Here is a 16,708-nt window from a genome sequence, read left to right on the forward strand (position 1 = left end):
TCTTTTCTACCCTATCTAAAGGACTGAGATGACTCTACTCTGTGTTCCGGGTAATTTAAGTTACCAACGTGCACAAAAATTCAATCCTCAAGCCAGCCCTAGTTTAGAATGTGTTTTATGTCCACCCACCCTGAATTCTTCACTCCTTCTATGTCCCACTGGGCAAGAGCTTGAAAACAGAAAGTTTCTGCAGGCAGGACTTCTGCAGGAACCACCAAGCCCCACGTCCACCCCAAAGGGAGCCCTGGTCCCCAACACTTCATTGACACTTCCTCCTAACTCTCAGGCCACCAAACAAGTTGCCACTACATTGAGGAGGGAGACCCTGACCTCTTCAGCTTAAAGAAAGAATGGAAAATAAATATTAAGGAAACTTCAGACCAAGATGATAGAGTAGGCAAATACCTGTACTCACCGCCTCCCACAACCACATTAAAATTACAACTAAAATACAGAACAACCATCATCTAGAACCATCTAGAAAGCTGCCTGAATGGAAGCCCTACAACTAGGAAAGTAAGAAAGAAAGCACTGAGACTGGTAGGAGGTGGGGAAGCATGGAACAGGTTGGTAGGGTTCCCGCGTGTGCCACTTTTTTAATCGGGAGAGAGATTGTCTCTGTGGAGGCCACCAGGAGGAGCAAGGAGTCCCAGCTCCACACCAGACCCCCATCCCAGGGTCCCAGAGCTGGGAAAAAGAAGTCCCTACAAGCAGTAAGAACTACGGGCTGTAAAAACCAGTGTGGATTGGGGTTCAGTGACACAAAGGCTGCTGGAGACCCAACTGCTCCTCCTAAAAGGCCAGCACCACAAACTGGAGTCTTGCTTCTTCTGAGTTCCAGTGCCAGGGATACAGACACATGTGAGGAATACAGACACATGTGAGGAATACAGACACATGTGAGGAGGAACTGGATTGTCTGGCATTGAGGCAGGAACTCGGGGGGTGGCTTTTTTCCAGAGAGAGGTGTTACAGATATCAATGTTTCTATGCTGGGACCTCCCTGGTCACAAGGCTGTCAGCTTCTGTTTGTTCCACCTTGTTGATTCCCTGAGACCTCGCCTCATCCAATTTACAACCCCACCCACGCTGTTGCAGCAGTTGCTGCACTTGAAAGATTTGTCTTTGCTCATGCTAAAATCTCTCAAACAAGCTGCAGCTGGGTCAGAGAGCCCCAAACCTATCAATAAAAGGCCCAAGCCTCGGCACAGCATCAGCCTGCCTTGCTTCACGTCTGGGCCTCATGTGGGCACTTCCAAACCTGATACAAAGAGCAGGTATATGCAGATCTCTCTGTACCTCCTGCTGAGTGGCTCCAGAAAGTGGCTGACTTTACTCCTCCCTCGAGACCCAAGAGCCAGAGCACCCAGTGGTCAGTGTCGGGCCATACCAGATTACAATTCTACACATCCATAAGCAACATACTCAAGGGGCAGACTCAGTGAGCCCCAAATCCCCCTAAAGCAAGTCCTGCTTCATAAGGGTGTCTCCTGCATAGCAGCTCTCCCACTGTAGTTGCAGCTGATCCTCACAGCCAATTGGCCTGGAGGTCATTCCTCCCAGTGACACCAAGGTAACTGCCCTCTGATAAAATAAGGAGGAATACAAAAGATATACAAGGCTAATTTTCAGCCGGGACCAGTCTGGCTCAGTGGATAGAGCGTCGGCTTGGGGACTGAAAGGTCCCGGGTTCGATTCCGGTCAAGGGCATGTACCTTGGTTGCGGGCATATCCCCAGTAGGGGGTGTGCAAGAGGCAGCTGATCGATGACTCTCTCTCATCGATGTTTCTAACTCTCTCTCTCCCCCTTCCTCTCTGTATAAAATCAATAAAATATATTTTAAAAAAAAACAAAGATATACAAGGCTAATTTTCAATAGCTCCAAAAAAATGAAGGCTAAGATATCTCAACCTATAAGGTAAAGATCCATATGAGTTGACCTTTATGACAACCCTCAAACATTTTAGCAAGTCCTTTTGCATACTTCCAGAATAATTCACATTCTAATGCCAAACTTGAACATTTATCCGGTTGCCTAGAGATTTTCATCAGAACTTCCTCCTTTTTCTGTTGCACAGCAACAGAAAACATTCAATTCCAGCAATCAATAGGTGGGGACCTACAAAATAGCATTCTCTCTACCTTACCCATCTTGCATAAAGACATTTCTAGGAAGAAAAAGATACATTGTAAAACAAGTTAGTATTGTAAAAGAAAAGCAGAGAATCTTCTTACCTGAGGTGTCAGCTCTACCTCTAATTCACCAGATAAGTACTGTCGCTCAAATTCTGCATTTTCTCCCACGTACGAAGAGATCATGCGCTTTATCTGCTTGCTTCGGAGCAAAAGGCCCAGGCCAAAGTTGTCAACCCTGGAAGGAAAATGCAAGCAGCTTACAACCAAAGGGCCATCTGATCGAGCACTAATGTCGTTTACATTGAAAAGCATGAAATCTCATTAATTTAAAGGAATCCTATCTATGAGGCACTGAACCCACCTTCTCTCTCAGCCGCCCACCACCCAAAGAGCCCTGTCAGGTAGCTATTCTTTTCTTATTTTACATTTGAGGAAACTGAAGCCCCAAACAGTTAAGTGATTTTTTTTCCCCCAAGATCTCAGGTAGTGACACCAGCCAGTCCTCAAACCCACATCAATCCTACTGTCCAACCCCACCCCTCCCATTCTTTACATTACCCCAAAGTGATCCTGGTCAGAAGATGAGCAAGAGATGGACTGGTCCCTGCCCTATGCTTCAGACCCAGCATAAATGCAATGCCACTATCCCTAACCTGCACTGGCCCCAAAGGAAGGCTCAGATGGAGAAAATCTTTCTGTCCAAGAACGGGGTCAGGAGCATTCTCATATTTAAAAGACGGAATTGCATGCTCTTGAAATATAGACCCAATTATATAACCAACGATGAGTATTTTCCTCATATCACAGATACAGAGTGAATGATGAAGACCCGCTCCAGAATCCTGGCCCTGGCATGGGGAACAGTGGAGGGGCACAGGTCTGATGATCGGTCATTAGTGGCATCCACTTGTTTGAAAGGAGGTAAGTAGGTAGGTATGGTACCCGTATGACAAACCACTGACATCTTCACTCCCTTCTCCATCCTCACATACACAACTGGCGGTTCTGCTCAGTGACAATCTCCTCGTTTTCAAAATGTATCCCTTCCAAGCTCCTAACCTCCCCCAGGCAGTTCTGACACCTGAATACTTCAAAGTAACCCAGGAGACAGGTAACTGCCAACCTTCTTCTAAATGTGTGTCATAGTCCCAGCCTTCCAATACAGAATCCAATAACATTCTCCCCCACACCCCTCATGGGTGTAACAAACAGCCACATGATTTATTCTCACTTGTTCCAAAAGAAAACCAGAGCCTAAATAACAAGTGTTTTCAAGTGTACTTTTGCCATATGGGAAGAATTCCCTAAGATTAATAATACACTTATCCACTAGAGGGCGCCCAAACACTAAAGAGTAGGTGTCTCTTGGAAAATTAGTTCTTTGGCACACTCTCATACACATAATGCTGTGTTTGGTTGGTTTATTTTTTTTAATATATTTTATTGATTTTTACAGATAGGAAGGGGAAAGGATGGAGATTTAGAAACATAGATGAGAGAGAAACATTCATCAGCTGCCTCCTGCATACCCCCCACTGGGGATGTGCCTGCAAACAAGGTACATGCCCTTGACCGGAATCCAACCTGGGACCCTTTAGTCTGCAGGCTAATGCTCTATCCACTGAGCCTAACCGGTCAGGGGAGGTTGGTTTATTTTTAAACTACTCCTAATTAACACCTAAATAGGCCCTCACTTAACAATTCTGTTCCCTTAAACTCAGCTCCATCTGCAGCTGAGTTTAAGGGAACAGAATTGTTCCCCATCTCACATAATGGCAGCACCCCATCCTTAGAGATCTTCAGCACAAACTAAGGGGTGATCTTTGACTTCCACACACTTTGGGGACATCCTGACTCTACCTTCAAAATCTATGCAGCATCTGAGCCTGTCCCTCTCCCCACTCTGTGGCCTACACTGTTGCTGCTTCCCTGCACACTGCAGTGACCTTCCCAGCAGCTACTCCTGGCCCCTAGGATTCTACTCACCGATGACAGCCAAAAAATGCAGGCATAAAATAAAACATCTAGTCAAGTCATGCTCTGCTCAACCCCTGCAACGGTATTCACTTATTCAGAGAACAAGCAAAGGTCACTGGGGTGGCCAGTCCCCGTGTGATGAGATGCCCGGTCCTGTCTCAACCTCACTCCTCCCAGGTCCTTCCTGCCCTGCCTCTGCTGGCCTCCTTATACTCACATCCTGCCCTAGATCCTTCACGCTGGCTTGTCTGTGTCTCCGAACTGCTCCCCCAGATCGCTGCATGGCTCACACATGCTCCCCATGCCCCGTACTTCACAAATCTGGCCAGCTACCCCTCCATGTGTCCTGCCTGGATCACCCATCTTATACCGAAACCTGCCCTCCACCTTCATGCTCCCGATCCCCCTGCTCTTGTCCTTTGCAGAGCACTATAACCTTCTCACTCACTGCAAACTTCCTTATTTTGCTTTGTTTACTACTATTGCCTGCCTCTGTCTGTTGGAAGGTCAGGTCCACAAAGGCAGAGAACTTGTCCTGTGTGGTTCACGGCTGCACCCCCAGCACCTGGCTGCATGCACAATACACAGCGGCACTAGAGCAACAACTGTTGAATGGCTGACAAATGAACGGCTTGCTTCACTTCCCCCTCCTCCCTGGCTCCTCTCTAATAAAAACGAGAGTCATCAAGTCCTTACACCAGATATTTTTTATTCTGCATCCCCCGGCCTCACATCCATCCAGCCTGCCCTGAGCGGGGCTGGCTGACCTGTGGGGACTGAATCCTGGGCCCTGCCCTCTGGCTTCCGGTTGGGGTCAGCCACTGCTGATTGGGTCCAGGCGATGGGAGACTGACCATCAGGAGGATGGGGTGGGAGGAGAAGGATGTCAGGTTCTGTATTCCCCTGGCTCACACCCTGGTGAAGCTGCAGAACCGTGGATAGCCCTCTCCCTAGAGCTTTGTTCCACGTCCTAACCGCTCTCTCCCCTCCTCCCACCAGGCACAGGGCTGCTGAGCTCTGCTGCTTACCCAGGCTTCTGGGACTCAGGCTACTGGTATCCAGGCTGCTAGTACTTGGGCTGCTTTCCAAGTCCTGACCATTCCCCTAAACATAGTCCCTTTGGGAAGCTTTCCTCAGTTACCCATTATGAGCGTCCCACTGATACCCTCTGGAGCCCTGTCTAAATTATATCATAAGATAAAATAACCCACTTGTTTCCTGTAGCATTAAATACCTGAACTCTCTCCCAGTGCACAACTCCACACCGTAAACCAGAATACACTGAGTCATTCATTGACCTGGGGATTTTCCTAACCACTTCTCCATGGATCTCTGTTTGGCTTTTCAATGCATTACACACTTGAACTTGGCCCCGTGTGGAGATGACCTCTCCGTATTTGTTGACTCTGGCTCTGGAAACCGTGTGTATTTGTTGGATTGGTTTTTTTGTTTTTTGTTTTCTTTTTTTTCTTTACTTTGTTTCTGGATGAGGACCTGGCATAGCAACTAAGCAGGTCACAAGATACCGTATTTTCCGGTGTATAAGACGACTTTTGAAACGAAAAAAAGTCAACCGAAAATCGGGGGCAAAAGACCAAAATTGCACAAAAATTACCTGCAGATTTTGATGGAAAAGTAAGTCTTTTCTTTGAAGTGGGGGGTAGTCTTATACAGCGAATATAGGCCTAAACCTATGTTTTAACTGTAAAATTAGGGGGTCGTCTTATACGCCGGAAAATACTCAGCCAGGCGACTGCCCGCCTGGTGCACAGTTGGAGTGCATGCTTCCAAACCCGCTGCTAGGCAGCCAAGAAAAGTGTCTTTCTTGCCTATGATACAAAGCGAAAAAGTCAAGACCCTTCCTTTTCACAATATAAGAGAGAAGAGAGACACACGTGATCTTTTGCAAATGTGGAACATGCTACTTTTCCTAGAGAAACGTGCATTAAAGCATTTTGCAGCTTGGTAGTAAAAATAATTCTGGTGAACTGTCAATGACTCTTGCTTGCCCTTAGCAACCAGCAGCATATCTTCCCAGAGGGAGTTAACGTTTTCTCTCCAGCACAGCACATTCAGGTCCCAGCATGTGAGTGATTAAAGGAGTCCAAATCCAAGAATGAATTAAAGGGATACATTCATGTTCTGCAAACATTTATGAAACTGGTTTTCCTTTTCTGAAATCTCACTGAACTGGCTATGCTGGTCAAAATGAAACTCTAATAAGAAAGACATTGCAATCATTTACCAAACTACTCCTACTTTACTCTAATTTTCAACATCCTTAAGTCTCATTACACAAGTTATTCTTGCTCTGATCATCCCAAGAGTATTAAAGGAAAAGAAAGTGCTGTCTTCAGACAGAAGGTTGATTGATGACATAGTTATATGAGAAACATAAAATCTTCTGTGAGCAAAGCACACAAGTTCAAGGGCATACCCCAGGGGAATGCTTCCAATGAGCCAGTGGGGTCTAGACCTCTCTTCAGCCCCCCAAAGACACAGCTGACTCAACAAAGAAGATCCGGGAAAGCAAAGGAGCCACTGTTGGTCTCCTGGTTCAAAGTCAGCAGTGAGGAGCCAGCCGTCTTATCTGCAGAGGCCCTCACAGAACGCCCTCCCTGGCCAGGACAGCGCTGTACCCAGGTGACAGCACTGTCCTCCCAGCACAGGAAAGCTATCGCCAGGCAGTGTTTGTTCGTCTCCCACGTGGAAATGGGGCTGGTCTGGGAGTTGTCTAACGCCCCCCTCCCAAAAAAAAAAAACACAATAATCATTCCTAACTAGTTTGGCTCAGTGGATAGAGCGTAGGCCTGTGCACTGAAAGATCCCAGGTTCGCTTCCAGTCAAGGGCATGTACCTTGGTTGCGGACACATCCCCAGTAGGAGGTGTGCAAGAGGCAGCTGATTGATATTTTTCTCTCATCGACGTTTCTAGCTCTCTATCCCTCTCCCTTCCTCTCTGTAAAAAAATCAATAAAATGTATTATTAAAAAAAAAAAAGAACAATAATCAGGTAAACAGCCTTGTCATGAAGAAAAGGGCATGACTAATAAGACATATGCATTCTTTCCTTGGCGCTGTGATTTCATTGGTTGATACAGTTGGTTGTGAAACTTTGGGTTCACAGGGGCCTGCAATGCCTATGTTAAAGTCTTCCAAAAATCAATGGAAGGCACATGGTCAGTCTTTCCAGTCTTCCTAATCAATCCACATCAAACGGATCCCAAAAGAGGGTTTATCTTATCTAGACTAATAGGTGAGTGGTGTCTCAGGGCAACAGGTCTTCCTGATCCTTAAAAACAAACAAATGAAACAAAAATCATCAGGAGGCCTGCGCTTTGCAAAGATTTCCAATTTGGGCAGATCTTTCCATAAAAAGAGCCTTTTTCTAAATGGGAAAATGATGATTACTTCTAATTCCAAGTTCTCTCCATTTACCCAGTATTTCAAACAATGTCACTGGCTCTCCTTGGAGCAATGCTAAGCTTACCTCAGGTATCTGACCCAGGTGGCCCGAACAGAGCCCTCCCAGCTACAGACTAAGGGTTTACACTCCCTAATCGGGAGCATGAGCGCCTGTGAAGTGCCTTCCGTGTTCCACGAAGTAGGTGATCAGTACGTACTGTGTGCGCATCAAGAACTCATTCCTGGCTGGTGTGGGTCAGTGGTGGAGGTCACGTTTAGGTACCTAGTCAGGGTACATGCCCATTTTGTGGGCTCTATCCTAGTAGAGGGCGAGCAGGAGGCAGCAGATCAATGATTTCCCCTCATCATTAATGTTTCTATCTCCCCCGCTCCCTTCCTCTCTGAAATCAATAAAAATATATATTAAAAGAATTCACATATTACACCAACCTTGTAAGCACTGAGCTGTCTGGAAAACCCATAAAGTACTGGTCACCAAAAGTATGTTTAAGAAATACAAAGTCAGCTCAAAGGGCACTGGATGTGCTTAAGAAATATCAATTTACCGGGAATATTACTTCCCTATCTACCGAGGAGTTCCCTCTGTACATGAGGGAACTGAATAGTTGAGCTTTACAACCCTGCCCCGCTCTGACATTCAATGACTCTGAGCACACAGTAGGGACAGAAAACCCGCTCTGAGTAACAGGATCAGCCTGCAATGTGTATTGGAGAGGATAAATACAACTGAGGATACAAAGAAAGGCTAAGCGTTTCCAAAGGAATTCAGAAAGGGGCAAGAGAAGTTTTATACTTGCATAGGGCTTCTTTGAAGATATGTAACTTAAATCCAATTCTGAAAAATGGGGAAGATATGGATACACAGAGAAAAGGAAAGAGAACTTTCCAGATGAAAATAATGGCATAAAGAAACTCAGCAAGGGAAAAAGGAGCACAAATGTAGGACCAGTTTTGTATCCTAAATAACCTGTGCTATTTGCTGGAAGCTGCCTTTATGATAATAGGCTAAACTGCAAACTTAGTTAATTTTAAAAAATTGTTTAAGATCTTTAGTCTTTCATGATGGACGGAGAGCTGATGATTTGTCATTTTGTATAAAAATAACTTTTTTCCTTTATAGCTAAATATACCTTAAGTGCATGTCATTCATTATTAAAATGTTATGGCTTAGGGTGGACAGTTTTGATATGCGATCGTACTGTCTTAAGTGCTGGCTGCATACACTCCTCCTTCCACCAAAACCAGCGACCTTTTTAATGGTTAATGATATCTATTCCTTACATATCATCTAGAGCAGTGGCATAATCCAATGGAAAGACTTAACACAGTTTGCAAATTGACACCCACCTTTCCTGATACAACATACAATAACATACAACCTAAAGGAACATCTCATACAACATAATAACATACAACATAAAGGAATATCTCTAATTTTTAAAATGCAAGAGTCAACTTAAAATATATATATTTCAACTTTACAGTATGTTTGAAATTAAAATAGGAGCACATCAGATTAAGATACAAAAATTATGTAAGTCTCCTTTACTTATGATTAAGAGGTATGGTGCCGTCCTAGCCAGTTTCGCTCAGTGGATAGAGCATTGGTCTTCGGACTGAAGGGTCTCAGGTTCAATTCTTGGCCCCAGTTGAGTGCATGCGGGAGGCACTCAATCAATGTGTCTCTCTCACATCAGTGTTTCTCTCTGTCTCTCCCCCTCCCTTCCAGCCTCTCTAAAAATCAATGGAAAAATATCCTCGGGTGAGGATTGACAACAACAACAAAAATAGTATGACACCAAAAGTATTTGAATAGATGGAACCATGACTCCTGAGCTTATTAAACACTATCTTTTTTTTTTTTTACTTTATTTATTATTATTATTTTAATCCTCACCTGAGGATATTTTCCCATTGATTTTTAGAGAGAGTAGAAGAGACACTTTGATTGATAACCTCCTGCACAAGCTCATTCCCAGGGCCCAGGCTGGGGAGGAACCTACAGCTGAGGTATGTGCCCTTGATTGGAGTCAAACCTAGGACCTGTCAGTCCACAGACCAATACTCTACCCACTGAGCCAAACCAGCTAGGGCTAAACACTATCTTTTGATGTGGGAGCCTATTGCTCATTTAGGGAATAGGGAAAACTTTCATTTCGCTGACAGACTCTGTGTAAATATCATGGAGAACTGTCATTCCCTTCAAATCAATGGTCTTAAACGTGCACTCACCCTGCATTGTTGCTGACTGCGGTGAGCCCTTTGACCCCGGTCTTCAGCAAAGCTCCGATGAGGTTCTCTGGAATGCCACACAGCCCGAAACCTGTAAGAAGCCAAAAAGATCAACCGTTTGTGAAGAGAGGAAGGTTGTTTCAGAGAAGTGTGTGCTATTCTCTTTTAATAAAAAAAAGACACTCTCTAAGCACATATGAGACCTACTAAGCAAAATGCACAGTAACTCTGCAACTCAATAAATAGACATAAAGCTGTTCCCAAGTGTTTGACACCAATTCACAGCACCAGGCATCACTGTCCGGCCCTCAATTCATGAGTATAAAGCCAAGCATGATGTGTTCATACGACTACACATCATTTTCTTGCACTTAACTGCGTATGGATTCCTGCCCCACTTGATCACTTAACCCTATACAGTCAGGGTGTCACCATCGAGAGGAGAAAACACTATTACTCACCACCAACCAGGATCTTTGCACCATCAGGGATATCTTTTACAGCTTCCACGGGATCTTTGTAAAACTTGGTATGGCGACACGTGCTGGTTGAAAAATAGCAAACACCTCCCTAAAACATTAAAGAACATTTGAAGTGAATCGCCATTTGGAAATATGTCTTCACTTTATATGCATAGCAATTTATTCCATTTTTATATATGCAAGGACAGTTTCACTATGGCCTTTTTGAAAGAGTGGGGCTGTAAGTAGCTCATCTTAAGAGTGGAATGAAGCCCTAGCCGGTTTGGCTCAGTGGATAGAGCATTGGCCTGCAGACTGAAGGGTCCAGGTTCAATTCCAGTCAAGGGCACATGCTAAAGTTGCAGGCTCCATCCCCAGTTGGGGGTGTGCAGAAGGCAGCCCATTAATGATTCTCATTATTGATGTTTTCTCTCTCTGTCCCTCTCTCCCTTCCTCTCCCTGAAATCAATAAAAATTAAAAATTAAAATAAATACTGGTAAATAAAAAGGAGTGGACTAGACATACTCTATCCAGATTATCATCGGAGTCCCCTCAGGATCCATGTCTTCTATTATACAAGGGACAATGCTGTGATATGTGTGGTCACACAAAAAATAGATGGCCCAGATAATAGCACTCAAATTCCCAATAATGGCTTCATCAAGCACTGATTTCTAATAGTAACCTAACCTTCCATTCAACCCACAAATACTTGCTGAGAGCCTACTGCAGGCCAACTACTGTGGCATTGACTGCAACCTAGTCAGGATTAAGACATGATTGCCGTTCTCAGGGAAGTACAGCATGACCAATACCATCTGGTCCAACAATGTTGGATAACATTAATCCTCACCTGAGGATATTTTCACCTAAAGGAACAGGTAAAGAACAGCACACAAAATGACTCCTCCCCTCTGGGGCTTAGAGTCCCGGATGCTGTTGAAAAGCAGCAAATGATTACCTGCAAGGGAGGCATGGCTAGAATTACTATCACCTCGTCAGCTTTCAAAATCCATTTTAAACTATTTCCGTCTCTAAACTTCATCCACAATAGGGACAGGAAAAGCTGGGAAGCCCATATGTTGCAGGCAATCACTCATACTCAACATCTCTTCTTAGATCTACATAAAAGCTCTCCCTCAGTCTCATCATATACTCAGCCTAAAAAGAGGAAGGAGAGAAAATGACACCTGACTCCTGACACGTGGTCACTTTAACAAGTCCACTGCCAATCAGCCTCCCAGACAGACATCCTGGTGGGGGTAAGGAAACAGCATAAAGCAGCATTCTCTTCATCCTCTAAAAACTCCTTTTAGAAGAAGTGTCAATTGTACAAAAGCCTATTTAAGAGAACTGCACTGAAAGTCAAATGAGATTTGCAGAGGTAGAGGTCACACAGATGAGTTTTGTCCCTTTAAATTCCAACCATGGTCAAGGTCAGGTAGGGCATGAGGTAGAGCTGGCACATCACCCAACGCGGGGAGCAAGTGGAGGCAGAGACAGAAAAGAAGGGGCTTTCTTATCTTCCTTATCTTCAAGTAGCAAGGAATTCTTTTATTCTGTTTTAAACGCACACATACACAAATATATATTTTAATCTTGGAAATTAAAACTTTGGAGCCTGAATAAATAGGTGAACAGAGCACAAAAGAGTTGATGGTATCTCCTAGAAATGAGAGAAAAATACACAGATATGTAATCCAACCAACTCATCTTGCAGGTCATGCTTCCGAAGCTTAGGAAGATCTTGCTACGTGCCCAGCACTTGTGAAGCAGGCCCAAGCCCTGGGTTTGTGCCTTTTCACACAAGGTTCTTCCACCACCACAATGCTCAGTGCGTGCTCTTTCCAAGTCCCTGATCATCTCCTACTTCTATTTCACTCTTTATACAAACAAACCCTTCTGGGTGTCCTGCTTTCTCACAGAGAAGTCTGCTGACAATCTCCAGTGAGGAGTCTGGCCTTAGCAGCCAGGAGGAAGGAGATGAAAGACATGTCTGCAGGGGGTGACATCGCCCTGAACTATTTATCCAAGGCAGAAACACGAGTCCTGTGGAGAGGAAATCAGAAGAAAACTCGTTTCTTCTGAGACCCAGAGGGCACTTCAGATGCACGCAGCACAGACTGGACAGGGCCTCCAGTCCCTTCTTCCAGCGGATAATCATGTCTTCATGCCAGACAGAGATCATGGAGGAGCTGGGCCCACACCCCCAGAAAGATCCCCAGAAGTATTTTATTTTAATTTTTTATCTTTTTTTTTTTAATTATTTCAGAGAGGAAGGAAAAGAGAGAGAGATAAACATCAAGTATGAGAGAGAATCATTGATCAGCTGCCTCTGGGGATCAAGCCCACAGCCCAGGAGAACTGTCATTCCTGGGGATCAAATCCACAACCCAGGCATGTGCCCTGACCCGGCGGGGATCGAACCATGACCTCCTGGCTCATAGGTCAAAGCTCAACCTCTGTGTGTCCACACCGGCTGGGCCCTGGAAAGTATTTTAGAAAAGACCCAAGAGTTTCACATTTATCCTGATAACCAAGAGTTTAAAAGCAGTGAAAGTGACTCCAGTTTCCAAGGACTGTGAGGAGAGCTCAGAACAATGACGACTCTACAGGCACTCAAATTTGTGGGCTGCTTTTTTTTTCTTTCCACTTTTCATACATTCATTTGACAGCATTTGTTGTCATTTATTGTCCATGTTATGCTGACATTTGATACCTGATGGTTGAGAGACCAATGGTGTGGCCTAAAGGGCCACACTCCCCATCTCTGAGTCAAGGCAGAACTGCCAACACCTTCTAAGATTAGGTGGGGGGAGGAGGCCTCTAATAATATCTACCTATCTTTCCCCTTAGCTCTGAGCTGCTCTCAAATTGACCTCTACCTTCTAATATATTTTTAATACCAAAGCAATGATATGAAAGGACCCAAGCGCTATCTGCTAAATAGACAAAGAACCTTTGAGTGTGCATAAGTTACCTAAAAGAATGAAGAATAAGCTGTTCAGCTTTGACATCTATTTATTGTGAGATAATCCTCCCCACCCCCAAGTCCTTCTTTATGTTCCCATAATGTATGTTGCTTTGTTTTTCCACTCTCTTACCTTCGGCAAATTTCCATGCTATTACCGCTATTTCTGCTGATACTATTGGGGGAGCAAAATAATAATGACTCAGTACTAAAGTGTAAGAAGTGATCAAAACTCTTACAGGGCAACATTTTTATATTTAATCCATTTCTCTTTAACATAATTTTTGTCTACAAATTTTCAAAACTCATGTTTTTGCCCTCTACATCACATGACCTTTTTACACTTGACCTTTGAGGTTTGATTCCACTGTTGAACTTAAATGTTATCACATAACTTCCCAATCCAGAATCTTTTTCCTCTCTAACCTCTCCTGCCATACTTCTTGCCCCTAAATTTCTCTTTTTCCTGCCACTCAATACTTCAGTACTTAATGAAAATGCACTCCATTTGGAAGACCTTTCAGGGTAAAAACCCAAAAAGCACACTGCTTTTTCATTTTACAATACACTTTATCTTAATGATATGGAACTGTACACCCAGTTATTTACCTTGGCACCTTCCAGTTAAGTAAGTCGGGAGGACATAGGAACATTGATACTGCCCACTTCACTATCAGAGTTTGACTAACAGAGGCAGGGAAGAGAGGCCACGTGGAGAGGTGAGGAGAGGCCTGTTAGAAGGACAGGCAGTAACACGCAGGAATACACACGCCCACAGACCTTCAAGGATGAGGATGGCCTTTGCCAAAGGAGGAGCCGATGTGTGCTGACATGCTTTAGCTGTGCAGGGGCGGGAAAATAATTCTCCTCCTACCCTTTTAGGTTCTTTTGACTGCTCTGATCATCAAATTGATACGAGACAGGAAAAAAATGATCAGATTTATCATGTACATATGGGGGTTCCACTAGAATATGGGGTCCAAGGAAAAACTGGGCAGCTGAGGCTTACAAGCTATCTTGAGCTAAAGAGAAGGAATTGGGGGGCGGGAGGCGGGGGGAGACATCAAAGGGCAAGAAGGCAATTCACGTGGAGGTGGAAAAGCATATATTTGGTAAGTAAATGTTTGCTGGGCCATCTTTAAACAGTGAGACCCACAGAGGACATTGACCAAACAGGCCTCGCCACGTCCCCGTCGATCACACACTAGCTCACATTATAGCTGTGTCTGATGTCTCCCTTCCTGGAGCAGGTCCTCTATCTAAAGTCTTTCAGCCAGTTAGCGGGGAGGCCAAAGGTTTCTCCTGAGTCCTTGCTTAAAAATAGCCAGCTTCAAATAATCAATATCCCCAAAAAGGCACACATGGGGTGGCAAGCTCTCCTTCCTCTCAAGTGTCCAACACAAAGCCAGTGTGCCCTAGACACCACTGAGTCCGCACTTACGACACAAATACCTCACACGGCAGGCGCGCACAGAGGGTCACGAACACCAGGCAATTCTCCCAGCAGGGCACCCTGGCCTTCGAGGGAACACCCGTGCTCTCCTCCAATGCAGGGGCGAGGCCTGGCACTCAGAAGGAGTGCAGCCAGAGTGATGCTTCCCGCCTGCTGCTCCAGGAAGCGGATGGGAACAAAGCATCCATGGAAAATTCCTTGCCAAAAAGAAACTTGCATCCGGGTAAGCCATGCACACATCTGAAGTTATGCAAGTAAACGTGTAACAATTTAACTGAAGTAGGAGGCAAGGATTTAAGCAGAACGGGCACTTATAAAGTGCCAGGCGAGGGAGGAACACTGGGAAGCGTGTGTAGTTAGAGCATGATACTCAAACTGGACCGTGGGAGTCTGAATCTCCAAAGCAACTGTCAATGACATACTGCAAAACCCCTCGGCCACCTAAGCAGAGGTTTCCTGGGCGTGGGCGTGGTTTAATGATAGACCTAAAGGTGAGAAAATGAGTAAGTTACACTTAGGTAGATAAGTAATCGCCTCAAGAGGGTAATGTGATTGACCTTGGCCCAAGGCATCTCCCTATAGAGGTTTGCATTCCTGCCCTCTACATCACATGACCTTTTTACACTTGACCTTTGAGATTTGATTCCACTGCTGAACCTAAACGTTATCACATGACTTCCCAATCCAGAATCTTTTTCCTCTCTAACCACGTCTGCCATATTTCTTGCCCCTAAATTTCTCCTTTTTCCTGCCACTCAGTACTCCAGAACTTAATGAAAATGCTCTCCATTTGGAAGAACTTTCAGGGAAAAAAACAAAAAGCGCAGCACCACTCTGGCTGAAGGTCAGGCCCCTTTGAACAACGAGTCCCCTTTGAAGATGCCTCACACAGCGGAAACTATCCGCACTGACCAAAATGCTTCCCAAGGAGCATCCCGGGGGTAGAACTTTCCAGTTCTGTATCGTCCCCAGCATCTAGCTAAGCGCCCTCTGCAGCCGCTGCTCTGGGATATTGGAAGCGGGAAGGATAGAGGAGGCGAGGGCCGGGCGGGACTTCTCAGTGAGCAAAGCGCGCTTTCCAGCTCCGAACCCTCACTCCACACGCTACAAAGTAAAAACCTCACTTCTCCCTTGGCCTTCCTAGAAAGCGGTTCCCATGGTTACCAGATAGCGAAGGAAGCCGCCCCGGGACCCAGCGCTCAGCTCGGTTCCCGCCTCTCCGGGCTCCAGGCGGGAGTCACCCACCCGGGCGGGGGCTTCCCCGCGGGGACGGAGCTCGGGGCCCGAACACACCGGAGGCAACAGCGGGGACACCCGAGGCGGAACGAGGATGCCGAAGGGCTTTGAAGGCGGAAATTTCCCCCCGCCACCAGCCCTTGGGGCTCGGGGGGGGCCGGGCTGGCGGAGGAGCGCGGGGCCACGGCGGCGCCTTCCCGGCTCGGCAGGGGAGACGCTCCACGCGGCTCCGCTTCCCCGGCGCGGCCGGCCTGGGAGGTGCGGGCGGGCTCGGTGGGCTCCCCGCCGCGCCCAGCACCCGCCCCTTGGCGGGGAGTCGCCCGAGCGAGCCGGGGCCAAGTGGGCCCTGGGCCCCGGGCCCCCAGATCCCCGGTGCAGGGCGCACCCTCCCCGCCGCCGCGGCGGAACCCCACTGGGCGGATGCGGGGGGCAGAGGTGCGCGCCGGCTCCCCCTTCCCGCCTCCCGCGCCCTCGGGGGCGCCCGGGGACCGATCGGCCGCGGGGCCGGGGGAGCAGCGCGGGGGCGGCGCCGGCGCATCCCGGGGCCCGGGGACGGCGCCCGGTGCCAGCCCGGGCCGGGCAGGCGGGGGCCCGCGGGGAGCAGCTCTACCTCGGACCGGGGGCCCCAGGAGCGGCGCGCCGGGGCGCAGAGGCGCGGGCAGGCGCGGAGGAGGCGGAGGGGGGCCATGCTGAGCGGCGGGAGGCGGCGGCGGGCCGGGGCCGGGGCTGGAGCTGGAGCCGGGACCGGGGCTGGAGCTGGAGCTGGAGCCGGAGCTGGAGCCGGAGCCGGGGCGGCGGGCCGGGAGGAAGGGCG

The 16,708-nt window shown here is 46.9% G+C and overlaps 1 protein-coding gene across 1 annotated transcript in view; it reads right to left on the minus strand.

Moving 5' to 3' along the window:
* Nucleotides 1–16,637, minus strand: part of OXCT1 (3-oxoacid CoA-transferase 1) — a 107,230-nt gene extending 90,593 nt beyond the window's left edge. The window contains exons 1-4 of the mRNA XM_084881695.1: nt 16,505–16,637; nt 10,234–10,342; nt 9,773–9,863; nt 2,237–2,372 (exon numbers count right to left, since the gene is read on the minus strand). Coding sequence (XP_084737821.1) covers nt 2,237–2,372; nt 9,773–9,863; nt 10,234–10,342; nt 16,505–16,582 — 414 coding nt within the window. The 5' untranslated portion in view covers nt 16,583–16,637. The remainder of the gene's footprint in view (nt 1–2,236; nt 2,373–9,772; nt 9,864–10,233; nt 10,343–16,504) is intronic.
* Nucleotides 16,638–16,708: the final 71 nt, after the last annotated feature.

This window comes from Pipistrellus hanaki (assembly GCF_964339955.1).
Source record: "Pipistrellus hanaki genome assembly, chromosome: 4".
NCBI lineage: Eukaryota > Metazoa > Chordata > Mammalia > Chiroptera > Vespertilionidae > Pipistrellus > Pipistrellus hanaki.